Raw genomic sequence first — 13756 nt, forward strand, 5'->3', positions numbered from 1 at the left:
AAGAGGTTTATAATATAACAAAAACCCAGTAATTTAGGATGAATAAGAGTTTAGCCTAAAAGGACCAAATTTTAATTATCAAATCAAGAAAAACAATTTAAGATGAATCAAGTCAATAACTTAAATTGCTCAACCAGCTTAGTATGACATGATTTTGACCACTTCCTAATCATTGGGTTCAAATTTCTCATTACATCAAATCAAACAATCAAATTCTAATTTCATATTTTGAGTAAAACTTTTTAAATAAAAAATGACCAACAAATAAGTTAATGTTTTGTTCACATATTAGCCAAAAATTCTATATCAACCAGACCAGAAATTAGTGAAATATACTGAAATTTTGGACGAGGTGGATGGAGGGTTGATTCATCCTGATAAATAACTTGAAGAAAATGGAATTGATAATTTTGCTTCTGCATGGAATTTTTGCTCTATTTAAACACAAAAAAGAAGGAAAATAGCGTAGGAGTATTAGAAATACAACCTAGTTCGACTAATCCAACTAATTCAAAACTAATAAGTTCTTAAAACTTTTAAAATGAATTATTGAGAATGGCAATAGATTCTTACTGCACGCAATTTTCTCTCTATAAGGCACATTAAAGATCAATTGCCCCAAGGTTTGGTTGATGCCTATAATAAGTTCCAAGCAAATGATGACAAAATTTGAGTCCGTTTCTGGCTAGAAAGACTTTAGAGAAAGAAGAAAGGAGAGTAGAAGAGGAAGAGGAATATGCTAAGAGCACAGTTGAGTAATTGATGAGGCTGTGTGAAATGCAGCAATAGAGCTTGTTAGAAAGGTGGTTGGCTGCGTTTACAAATATCATGGATCGCCCTAGGATGATCAAGTTACTCATTGCTCTTTAAGATACTGATACTATCAGGTGGTTTGATTTCTTCTGTTGCTGTCAAAACTTCAAGATGATTCAAAATTTAGTAACTTATAACTAAATGTTCTTAGGTATCTTGTTTGTCCCTAGCAGAGAAGCATAAATCGACCAATAGCCCAAGAGAATTATATTAATACAACAAAACTTAGGAGAATTTTTTTTAATGAATAATTCATTTTTATTTATAAAACACTAGAAGAAAAACTTCAAACAAAGTTGGATACAAATAACAGCCCAACAAATACAACACTCAAACAACCCCTCTCTGCTACCAAAGTGCAAACAGCTACATTTGCAGCCGCACTTTACAAGCCCAGCAGGGCACTCAATTGTTACAACAATGCAACTTCATTTCATAAGCATACATTGCTCTGATCACAAACTGCTGAGTTAGTGGAAGCTTTTATGCTTATTAGTTGTGTGTAACAAACTAATAGTAGGTTATTTTATGCTTATTTGGTGTGTGTAACAAAATAATAATATGTTATGTGAAATTGAAATAGAAAAAACAATCACACATAGAACACAAAGATTTACGTGGTTCGGCTTTAAGCCTACATCCACGGCCGTGATTCGGCTTTAAGCCTACATCCACGGACAGTGTCTAACAGAATATTTCACTAAGAAAATGGGAGGTTACAAAATAGCACAAAAGCATGGGACAAGAGAATCTTTAATGCCATGGCTTAAACTCTATAAAACCAAATAAACAAAGCCACACACACATGCAGCAAAAAGTAACCCTCCTTGATTAATTCTTGCCCACTTGAGCGAGTGCCAAGGTGGGTGTGAGAGGAATGACCCTCCTTGGCTAATTCTTCAACATCTCTCTCATAACTATCCCTTTTACCACCGCGATAGGCTTTGAGTTTCTTGGGTCTCCTCCTTCCATTATATAAAAGTGCCTCAACAAGCCAAGAAGAGAAATTTGCATTTTTCAAACATGATGAAAAAACTATTTAAAAAATAGATATATGGAATAATTTTAATTTTTGAGTTTGTGGTGATTGGGATGTGAGTGCCAAAAGGTGATGTTAACAAGCACAATACTTTGAACTTTTCTTTTTTCCTCTCGCAATGCTAGTATAAAAATCAAGAAGAAAAACTCCAATTTATACCTGTGACAAATTAAAAACAAAATTTCAAGCCAATTTAAACCTGAGAAACAAAACCCACACTTTAATTTCATTGGATTCCCCTCCCCAAAATAAAAGAGAACATCAAGACTCCTAAACTATAATAGCAAGAAGAATGACGATGACTTACAAGCAAAGAAGTCGAAACGTTCCTTATACTAAATTCTTTAGAATCAGCCAAACATCCTGGTAGTCTTTGGATGGGGTTCGTCACTAGATTAGCCTTCTCCACTTGGTCTAGCCCCATCATCCTCATCACGGCTTTGCTTATTTCTGCTACCTTCTGTGATTGAATCTTAAAGATCATGGCGTAGATCCCCCAGATCCTCAGAGTGTCCTGCTGTTGATGCTTAACTGAGTCATAGTTTGATTGGGATCTTCAATGTCTTGGACATTTCTTACTCTCTTTCCACTAAAACAAAGTTCACCAACATGACAAACAAGAAAAATTTCTATTACTCCAACCTGATTAAAAAAATAAATAAAAAAAGAAAAGAAAATTGATATGGTATGATTTTAATTTTTGAAGTTCACAACTAGCACAATACTTTAAAGTTAACATTTAAAAAAAAAAAAAAAAAAAGGATAGAATACATCCCCAAAAAAAATGATGACGACTTTTAAAGTAGTAAGTAAGTAGAAAGATGATCACTTACTAGCAAAGAAGTCGAAAATTTCCCTTTGACTAGACTCCTCACAATCAGCCATAAATTCTCCAACTTTATAAATCCAATTTGGCTGTGGCTCCTCATTAGAGTAGCCTTCTCCACTAGGTCCAGCCTAATCATCCTCATGACGTTTTTGCTTATTTTTGCTACCTTCTGCGGTTGAATCGTTCAATATCACGATAGATTTCACCAGACCCTTATAGAGTGTGCTGCTATTGTTGCTGCTTTGTGCCATAGTTAGATTGAGATCTACGATGTCTTGGTAACTACTACCTTCGTGAATGGCTTCAAGGTTCTTGGACATTTGATCCTCTCCATCCACTAGATAAAAGTGCACCAACAAGTAGTTGTACATGATGACTGGTAAAAGTTAAAACTTGAAAGTGAGAAGAAAGATAAAAGACTTACTTGCAAAGAAGTCGAAAAATTCCCTTTGACTAGAATCCTCAGAATCAGCTATAAATCCTCCAAGCCTTTGAATTCTTTTTGACGGTGGTTCCAAAATAGAGCAGCATTCTTCACTAGGTCCTGCCCCATCATCCTCATCATGGCTTCGCTTATTTCCACTACCTTCTGCAATTGAATCATCAATATCATGATGGATTACGATGCTGCTGTTGTTGATGCACTGTGCCAAAGTTTTACTGGGATTTTCGATGTCTTGCCGGTATATGAATCGGACTCCAATTTTTTCCACCTCCAAGTTCCGGGAAGATGCTCTAATCGTAAGAGGATGAAATCCGTTCCGATAGGAATAATAGGTCAGCCAAAGGTGATGTGATTTAATTGTACCATATTCTTTCCTAGAACCAGAAATTTCTCCCTCATTCATTGGAAATCCATCGATTATAAATGAAAGCTCCAAATTACGAGGGCATTCAAGCCAATTGTCGGGTACAAAAACAACACAAAATGCAATTCTAATCGGCGGAATAGACCAATTAGAAGGCACTTGTACTTTCAATTCATGACCAGTACATTCATGGTTAAAATATTTCGAAATTTCACTTCCAGGAATAATAATTTGTAACTTCTTTGGTAGTCTACCACTTTGTCCCTGAAATATACAAAGCATAACATTTAAAACTTTGAGAGAGAGAGAGAGAGAGAGAGTTAGAGAGAGAGAGAGATAGACAGACAGACAGACCTGAAGCATGTTATTAACGCCTCGTAGCATGCTATCGTCAACCAATTTGAAGCAGTTGAAAAACAGGAATTGCAAATAGGTGCGATTTGACCCAGAAAGATAAATCAGATCTGGCAATCTTTCTAGAGACATACAATCGTTTGCAATTATGGAATCAATAGTTGACGGAACATTTTCCAATGATTGAAGTCTCTTGCAACCCTCCAAATAGAGTCTTCGAAGATTAGAGAGTTGAGACATGCTTTCAGGAAGGGAAAGAAAACTATTTCCACTTAGATCTAAGTATTCTAAAGAGGACAAGCAGCCAATGTCATTGGGGATTGACCAAAGATCACAGTGACTAAGATTCAAATCTGTCAAAGATTGTAGACCTGATAAGGAAAGCAATGATAAGCCCACTGGAACTGGAATTGTTTGCAAGGAAGAATATACAAATGAAGGCAAAAATATTCTTTCCGTGGTAGGACTTGTTGGCAAGCAAGAAAATGAAACCCATAATGGTTCCATCGACTCAGGACTTGCGAGCCGGGAATAAAATCCAGATAACTTCCATCCATGGATACAAAGCTGTTTGAGATTTTTAAGGAGAACAATGGAAGAAGGAACCTCTTTTATGGCTGTCCAACACAAATTAAGTAGCTCCAAACCTTCCATGTTTCCTATGTTCTCTGGCAAGTTATCAAATTTTAAGCATCCAAAAAGATCAAGAGATTTGAGCAGCTTTAAACTACAAATGGTGCTAGGTAGGCACACAAGATTTATGCAATATCTTAGAGTCAATAAAGTAAGGTTAGTTAAACGTTCAATTGATGAAGGCAACTCTCCTATAGCTGTTATACTCAAATCAAGCTCCCCTAGACCTTCAATCATCCATAGGTTCTCTGGCAAGTTCTTAAATTGGGAGCATTTTGAAAGATTTAGAGCACCACACAACTTCAAACCACAAGTGGTGTTAGGAAGACACACAAGTTTATTGCAAGACAGTAGAGTCAATGAAGTAAGGCTCGTCAAGCCTTTAATTGATGAAGGCAACTCTTTTATAGATGTTCCACACAAATCAAGATTCTTCAAACCTTTAACATTCCCTAAATTCTCCGGCAAGTAATCAAAATTTGAGCACCCAAAAAGATCAAGGCATTCAAGCGAATTCAAACTACAAATGGTGCTAGGAAGACATACAAGATTCTTACAATCTTTGAGAATCAATAAAGTAAGGGTTGTCAAACCATCAATTGATGAAGGCAGCTCTTTTATAGCCGTACCACTCAAGTGAAGCTTCCTGAGACCTTTGAGATTTCCTAGGTTCTTCGGCAAGTTGTCAAAATTTGAGCACCCACAAAGATCAAGGCATTCAAGGGAATTCAAACTACAAATTGTGCTAGGAAGACACACAAGATTCTTGCAATATTTGAGAGTCAATAAAGTAAGAGTTGTCAAACCATCAATTGATGAAGGCAGCTCTTTTATAGCCGTACCACTCAAGTGAAGCTTCCTAAGACCTTTGAGATTTCCTAGGTTCTCCGGCAAGTTGTCAAAATTTGAGCACCCACAAAGATCAAGGCATTCGAGCGAATTCAAATTACAAATGGTGATAGGAAGACACACAAGATTCTTGCAATCTCTGAGACTCAACAAAGTAAGGGTTGTCAACCCTTCAATTGATGAAGGAAACTCTTTTATGGCCGTTTTACTCAAATCAAGCTGCTTGAGACCTATGAGATTCCCTAGATTCTCCGGCAAGTTGTCAAAATTTGAGCACCCACAAAGATTAAGATATTCAAACGAATTCAAACTACAAGTGGTGCTAGGAAGACACACAAGATTCTTACATTCTTTGAGAGTCAATAAAGTAAGGGTTGTCAACCCTTCAATTGATGAAGGAAACTCTTTTATAGCTGTTCTACTCAAATCAAGCTGCTTGAGACCTTTGAGATTCCCTAGGTTCTCCGGCAAGTTGTCAAAATTTGAGCACCCACAAAGATTAAGATATTCAAGCGAATTCAAACTACAAATGGTGCTAGGAAGACACACAAGATTCTTGCAATCTTTGAGAGTCAATAAAGTAAGGATTGTCAACCCTTCAATTGATGAAGGAAACTCTTTTATAGCTGTTCCACTCAAATCAAGCAGCTCGAGACCTTTGAGATTCCCTAAGTTCTCCGGCAAGTTGTCAAAATTTGAGCACTCAGAAAGATCAAGGCATTCAAGCGAATTCAAACTACAAATGGTGCTAGGAAGACACACAAGATTCTTGCAATCTTTGAGAGTCAATAAAGTAAGGGTTGTCAACCCTTCAATTGATGAAGGAAACTCTTTTATAGCTGTTCCACTCAAATCAAGCTGCTCGAGACCTTTGAGATTCCCTAAGTTCTCCGGCAAGTTGTCAAAATTTGAGCACTCAGAAAGATCAAGGCATTCAAGCGAATTCAAACTACAAATGGTAATAGGAAGACACACAAGATTCTTAAAATCATTGAGAGTCAACAAAGTAAGGGTTGTCAACCCTTCAATTGATGAAGGAAACTCTTTTATGGCCATTCCACTCAAATGAAGCTGCTTGAGACCTTTGAGATTTTCTAGGTTCTCCAGCAAGTTGTCAAAATTTGAGCACCCATAAAGATCAAGGCATTCAAGCGAATTCAAATTACAAATGGTGATAGGAAGACACACAAGATTCTTGCAATCTCTGAGACTCAACAAAGTAAGGGTTGTCAACCCTTCAATTGATGAAGGAAACTCTTTTATGGCCGTTCCACTCAAATCAAGCTGCTCGAGACCTTTGAGATTCCCTAGGTTCTCCGGCAAGTTGTCAAAATTTGAGCACTTAGAAAGATCAAGGCATTCAAGCGAATTCAAACTACAAATGGTAATAGGAAGACACACAAGATTCTTACATTCTTTGAGAATCAATAAAGTAAGGGTTGTCAACCCTTCAATTGATGAAGGAAACTCTTTTATAGCTGTTCTACTCAAATCAAGCTGCTCGAGACCTTTGAGATTCCCTAGGTTCTCCGGCAAGTTGTCAAAATTTGAGCACCCACAAAGATCAAGGCATTCAAGCGAATTCAAATTACAAATGGTGCTAGGAAGACATACAAGATTCTTACAATCATTGAGAGTCAACAAAGTAAGGGTTGTCAACCCTTCAATTGATGAAGGAAACTCTTTTATGGCCGTTCCACTCAAATGAAGCTGCTTGAGACCTTTGAGATTCCCTAGGTTCTCCGGCAAGTTTTCAAAATTTGAGCACCCAGATAGATGAAGGCATTCAAGCGAATTCAAACTACAAATGGTGCTAGGAAGACACACAAGATTCTTGCAATCATTGAGAGTCAACAAAGTAAGGGTTGTCAACCCTTCAATTGATGAAGGAAACTCTTTTATGGCCGTTCCACTCAAATCAAGCTGCTTGAGACCTTTGAGATTCCCTAGGTTCTCCGACAAGTTGTCAAAATTTGAGCACCCAGAAAGATCAAGGCATTCAAACGAATTCATACTACAAATGGTGCTAGGGAGACACACAAGATTCTTGCAATGTTTGAGAGTCAAGAAAGTAAGGGTTGTCAACCCTTCAATTGATGAAGGAAACTCTTTTATGGCCGTTCCACTCAAATCAAGCTGCTTGAGACCTTTGAGATTCCCTAGGTTCTCCGGCAAGTTGTCAAAATTTGAGCACTTAGAAAGATCAAGGCATTCAAGCGAATTCAAACTACAAATGGTAATAGGAAGACACACAAGATTCTTGCAACCCATCATAGTTAATGAAGTCAGGCCAATCAAGCGTCCAACTAATGAAGGTAGTTCCAAAATAGCCGTGTAATTCAAAGTAAGCCTCTGTAAGTGTTCCATGTTTCCCATAAATTTTGGAATTTTCTCTAGTATTGAGCAACCCATAAAATCAAGAGTCACGAGGGAATCCATTTCAAACTTGCTTGGAAGACAACTTAGTTTTGAGCAATATTTTAGATCAAGAAGAACAAGCTTTTTAAGAATTCCGACGGATGGGTGAAGCTCACGTAAATTTTTACAATATGCAAGAATTAATTTCTCAAGATTTGGGACTCCAGTGAAGTCTGGGGATACAATCAGGTTGGAGCACGTTGTCAAGTAGATGAACTTCAACTTGTCAAAATTCTGTTACAAGAAAGAAAAAGTTAAAAAAGAAGTCATGTCAATGAGCTTCCTAGTGTCCAATTTATTGAAATTTAAATGCAAAGTTGTGAGGATACCTAATAACAAAATTACCTTTCTTCCTATCCACAGTTCTTCAATTCTACTTTGTTGCAAACAAAGCCAAACAAGCTCATCTAGCTGGAAAGTTGAAGGCAAAGATTTTGAAGGATAATACATCCAATCGAGAACTCTTAAAGAATTTGGAAGATGTTGAAGGTTGTGGAAAGAAGCATGAATTCTAAGAAATTTAAGATTGTACATCTTCGAAAAGGCCTCATCATAAGTACCTATGATATGCATGTCTTGTTCATCAAAAGTACCCATAATATGCATGGCTTGAACTGCTTCTATTCCCTAATAATCAAGAAAGAATTGGTGAATTGTGAAATATCTTATTAGCATAAATATTTAATTATCAAAATTTTTAAACAAGAAGGTAAGGAATGAGCTCAAATTCTCTAAATAACCTCGTACCTTATTTTTTTTCAACACGTTTTCAATGTCCTTATAACGCCACAATCTACTACGCTTCCCAGCATCATCAAGGCACTCGTGACAAACTATGTCTCTACCCATTTCTTCTAGTAAATCATGCATCCACACTATATCCTCATCCAAAATTTTCAAAAGGGATTTATCAATGAGGTTCTTCAATCCAATGATAGGGTAAAGGCCAAGACTATCCAGTACTTCTAGTACATGATCTTTCTTCTTGTGGTTAAAGAAGCATGCAATATGTAGGAATATTTTCTTCTCTGTGTCATGGAGCCCATCAAAACTTATTTTAAGTACTTGGAGAATGGTTCTCTCAGGAAATTCTTTGAGCCTCTCTAATGCACTTTTCCATTCAGCAATACTTTTTCCAATCAAAAATGAACCTAAAACCTCAAGAGCTAACGGAAGGCCCCCAGCATAATTCAAAAAATGGTTAGATAGCTCCAAATAATCATCTAGGACATGTTTGTTTTTAAAGGCTTTTGATAAAAATAGTTGAAGAGAATATTCACGATTCAATCCATTAACTTCATATATTTCCTTTACATTATGTGCTATCAACACATGCTCATCTCTTGTTGTTACGATAATTCTACTACCTGGACCAAACCAATCATGCTCCCCAACTAAGAATTTCAACTGGTCCAATTTGTCTACATCATCAAGGACAAGAAGAATCCTTTTACAACATAACCTTTTCTTGATCTCGAAAACTCCTTCATACTTACCACTTATTTCCAAATCTTTTTCCTTCAAAATATCATAAATAATTTTATGTTGAAGTGAAAGTAATCCATCTCTTTCATATTTTTCCCTAATATCCTCAATAAAACCACAAGCTTCAAATTTTTCAAAAACCATATAATAAAGGACTCTAGCAAGAGTTGTCTTGCCCATTCCCCCCATCCCCCAAATCCCTATAAAGCGAACATCGTTTGACCCTAGAGCTAAATACGACTCCAATTCCACCATTCGAGAGTATATTCCTACTAGGTCCTTGGAAATGTATGATAATGCATCATATTTCAAGTGAAGTGATATCCATCCCACGATATCTTTGATGTTTTCTATCTCAGAGCTGCAATGAACAATATGCATTGAGTTTGAGCCACCAATAGGTCACAAAAAGAATACGATACATATTTAAAGTTTAATTCTGTTGACTGAAACAAAAATATATAAATTGATTCGCTGAGGGCAAAATTAAAATAAGTAGAATAAACATGTATGTAGATTTGCTTAAAGTTCCAAATAAAGTTACATATATGAAGTGGGTCATCTAAACATTTAAAAGAAATAAATAAGTCAAGTTAAATTACCAATAATCCTTTAAATGCCATCCACGAAGGCTGCCCACTTGTGTCAAAGCATCTCTCCATTTCTCCACCCTCTCTTTGTTCTCCTTTTCTTCATGTTTAGCAAATGCTCGTGCAAAAGTTCCCATTTGTTTCCGCACATCAGATGGCTCCACGTAGTGAAAAACAGGCAGAACTGTCATTCCCGTCTTATTTTTGCAGCAAATGATCTTTGCAAGTTCATCTAAGCACCAAGTTGAAGATGCATAGTTTTCTGAGAGAATGACTACAGCAAATCTCGACTCTTCTATTGCTTTCAACAGGTCTAGTGAAATGGGTTTTCCTCTCTCAAGTTTTTCGTCGTCCTTAAAGGTGAAAATGCCTTTCTGGATCAAAGCTTCGTATAGATGACCCATAAACTTGTAGCGGGTGTCCTTGCCTCTGAAACTGAGAAAGACTTCATACTTCCGTCTGGCAAAGGAAGAAGAAGAACTTGGGAAAGATGATGAGTCCGTTTCCATGTCCATTAAAGCCATTAGAAAAATAAATCTGCTGCAAAATTTTAAAAAAACCAAAAAAAAAATAATAATAATCAATTAGAAATTTGGAACCAAAAAACGAGTAAAAAGAAAATAAATTATGGAAGAAGAAATAACTTGATCCCTAGTTTTGAAAATGCGTCCAATCCAATCTGAAATTTGCAAATGAAGAGAGAGAAGACTGAGAAGATAATTTGAGAGGACCTAGAAATTCAATAAGTGATGAAATTCAATTGCACCTTTTTGGAAATATTACAAGTATAACGTTGTTATTTACAAATATTTTGTGTTGGTTTTAATTCAATGTCAAATTTGATTGTAATTTTATTCAATCATTTTTTCTCCGTATTTATATGGGATTTTTATTGTAATGGTTGTGTGAGAGAGAGTGTGAAGACTGAAGCTTGCATTGAAGATCAAGTGGATTTCACAAGAAGCTCACGACAAGCTAACTTGCAAAGTAACCATGTGTTGAGCACATGACTGGAATGCCAAGAGTCATGACAACCTGGAATTTTCGCAAGTGTCTCGCGAGTAAGGCCTTCCCGCAAAATACTTGCGAAATATTCTGTTTTACTATTTTGTCATTTGTGCTCTACCAAATCTTTACCCACACTATATATACTCTCATTACCCACATATTGTAAAGAGTGCTTTTCAGAGAAAAATCCCTAGGAATTATCCTTGAGAGTTAGAGATTGTCATACCCACAATCATTTATACATTCCCTTGTGGTTTTCCTCTATTCCTACCTCTCCATATCCAAATCTTTGAGTGGTTGATAGCCGAAACACTTATCACACCCAATCTGAGTGTAAAGTGAGGTTTTGGTGCTGCTGAGAAGTATTGGAAGAAGCCAATCATTAACGGATGCAATCAGGCTGAATAACGTGATCCGGTAAAGCTAGAAAAGACAAGACTTCGTCAAGTCAGTTAGTAGCAGGAGCTTAGAGAGCTCAAGTACATTGGGTAGACTAGGCTTGGAGGGTCTTTTGTAATTTGTGTACTCCAACTTACTCCAACTTATTACCACTTGGAGGGCAGCGAAGAGATTTTTCGCTTAGTTCTTCAGTTTCCTCTTCGATAACACGTCTCGGTGTTATTTTGTGTTTGCATTCTTTTTCCCTACTCTTTTAGTTTTATCGTTTGTTCGCATGCATTTACTTTTATTCCACACTTAGTTTAAGTTAAAGTAAAAGCAACCGAACTGTAACTTTTAATTGGGGGGCTAAACAAGCTCTTGTGTTTTCACACAAATTCGAGCTTTCAACAAGAAACTTCCACTGCTTTGTTTTATTATATTGTTCAGAGTACTTCCACTTCCTAGAAATTTCAATGCTCCTAAGAGAAAACAAAGAACTAAACGATGAGTAGATCCTGAGAGGTGGAGAGGGTACAGTGAGAATGGAAGAAAGTGAGAGAGGGAAGAAAAAGGTCCGGTCAGGTCAGTGAAGAAGGTAAATAGATGACAAGGAGAAAAAATAATATCTGAAAAGTTGAAAAGTAAAAAGACATCAAAAACTGTGAAAGGTCATGGAAAAATTAAACCCAAAATTTGCAGAAAATCAAAACCCAATCTTACTGTTCAAAAGAATAGTTACCGCAAGAGCTTTTGGAAATGAGTCCAGCAAGATAGTCTAAGAAGTTGTTGGAGATTTGTAAACAGCAGGATTTTTTTCTGAGTTATTGCTGTTTTTTTTTTTTAGCTACTCTCCGTAAGATTGAAGAGAAACTTGGTCTAGAACTCCAAGTCACTGATATTTAAAAAATAGCCAACATCATCGGCACAACCACCTGGTCCTGGTGGTTTTGTCTGGTGTCACTTTCAGACTATAAGCATCATTGTCACCATCTCCAATGGTCACTTCTGTGATTTTCACAGTAAAATTGGGCTTTGATTTATGAAGATTTGAGGGTAATTGTGAGTTAAAGTTTATTGTTTAGTAGGTAAAAATTTGGCGTGGCGGGTCAGGATTGGCTCGCATAAAACACACCTTTTACGCCAGCTTCTGACCCAATTTATTCTCGATTAAGATGGCTATTACAACTCTTAGGTCTAGTCTTAAAACTTTGATAGTGGGGATGTTGACGCAACTCTAGGTGTTCCCCTAACTTGTTATCAGACAAATGATGCTATGTTTTGGTCACATTCCAACAATGAGTACAACACAGTCAAATCTAGTTATTATGTGGCTAAGATTACGCAATAAAAGAAATTTTAATATAGAGCTCAAATGGGGCAAAAGCAAGTGTGGTCAAAGTCTCAAAGATTTGAAAGTGTATAGTGATTCTCAACAAGCCCACATCTCAATTTTCATAATTTATTAGTTCTCAATTTTCAAATTCCTGCTTGGAACCCAAGGTTGAACTCAGTTTTTAGTTTGTAAAAAGTAAGTGGGGCCAATGTCAGAATGGCTACCCACGTTTCTTTCTTCTACACGCAAACCCAATCTGAAAATAAAAGAAGAATGCAAAGTTGAAAAAAATGAAAGCTTTGATCTCATAAAAATAAACCCAGAAATAAATCCAAAAGATCTCAGTTTTAAGGGTTTGGTGTTGATATTTGAAGTTCTGATCCCATATCATAAACCCAGTAAATAACACAAACATCATAAACCCAGAAAATACCAAAAAAAAAAAACTAAAACTAAAATAATCTAGTCCAAAAATCATAGCCATAAAAGACTGTAACAACTCATCAAACTCCACAAAATTTTAACAATAGATGAGACTGAGAGTATCAAAGAGACGCACCTGAAAATTTAACAATAACTTGATCCCTAGCCTGACTCGCGTAGTTTTGAAAATGCGTCGAATCGGAGTGAGTAGAAATCCAATCTGAAATTTGCAAATGAAGAGGAGAAAAGACTGAGGAGAGGACTTTGACTTTTGGAAGTGATGAAAGAGAACTGAAATTTCAGTGCTCCTTTTAGGAAAAATTACAAGAAACTTCCACTGCTCTTTTTTATTAACATATGTTTTCTGAGTACATCCACTTGCTAGTGAGGAGGGAAAGATGCTCCTTTTTTTTTTTTCTTTTTCTTTTTTTTACGCTTTCTCAAAAGTGGCGCTGAGAGTTGCAGTGCGGGAATCTATTTCTATTGACTATATAAAAAGAGCCTATGCCAAATTTACTGTAGATGGCATAGGCTCTTTTTACTGTAATTCACTGCTTTGGCTTTTTTTATTTTTTATTTTTCAGCTGGTTTTGTTTGTGCTTTTTTTTTTTCTTTTAAATATTTATTATTTATATAGACCTATTCAATTATATGACTTAACAAATTCTTATAATATTTTCACAATTATTTGACAATCTGTACTTTTTATGGGCTTTTTTTTTTCACTGTATGCTGGTTTTGCTTATGCTCTTTTTGTCTTTTCTTATAAGTATTTATATGTGCATACATAAT

At 36.2% G+C, this 13756-nt stretch overlaps 1 protein-coding gene across 4 annotated transcripts; it reads right to left on the reverse strand.

Moving 5' to 3' along the window:
- Positions 1–1144: 1144 nt before the first annotated feature.
- LOC142622358 (uncharacterized) lies at positions 1145–13394 on the reverse strand. 4 transcript variants are annotated; one of them, XM_075795808.1, is made up of 9 exons: positions 13101–13394; positions 9832–10359; positions 8492–9590; positions 8090–8371; positions 3845–7978; positions 3106–3754; positions 2686–3018; positions 2160–2441; positions 1145–2011 (listed from the first exon to the last, which is right to left on the reverse strand). In XM_075795808.1, exons 2-7 carry the CDS (start codon positions 10341–10343, stop codon positions 2810–2812), a joined length of 6885 nt encoding a protein of 2294 aa, XP_075651923.1. In that variant the 5' UTR covers positions 10344–10359; positions 13101–13394; the 3' UTR covers positions 1145–2011; positions 2160–2441; positions 2686–2809. The 4 variants fall into 4 exon arrangements, with proteins under 4 accessions (XP_075651923.1, XP_075651924.1, XP_075651926.1 ...); XM_075795809.1 differs by lacking the exon at positions 1145–2011 and adding an exon at positions 10464–10498 and having other exon boundaries at positions 2020–2441; XM_075795811.1 differs by lacking the exon at positions 1145–2011 and having other exon boundaries at positions 2020–2441; positions 9832–10356.
- Positions 13395–13756: the final 362 nt, after the last annotated feature.

The sequence above is a fragment of the Castanea sativa genome, chromosome 1, assembly GCF_040712315.1.
Source record: "Castanea sativa cultivar Marrone di Chiusa Pesio chromosome 1, ASM4071231v1".
Taxonomy (NCBI): Eukaryota; Viridiplantae; Streptophyta; class Magnoliopsida; order Fagales; family Fagaceae; genus Castanea; species Castanea sativa.

Coding starts and splice junctions, on each gene's coding strand:
- LOC142622358 (XM_075795808.1), bottom strand. CDS start 10,343: ATGGCTTTAATGGACATGGAAACGGACTCATCATCTTTCCCAAGTTCT. Junction 3,755..3,844: donor GCGTTAATAACATGCTTCAG/GTCTGTCTGTCT, acceptor TGTATATTTCAG/GGACAAAGTGGTAGACTACC. Junction 3,019..3,105: donor ATTTTTCGACTTCTTTGCAA/GTAAGTCTTTTA, acceptor ACTTTTATCTAG/TGGATGGAGAGGATCAAATG.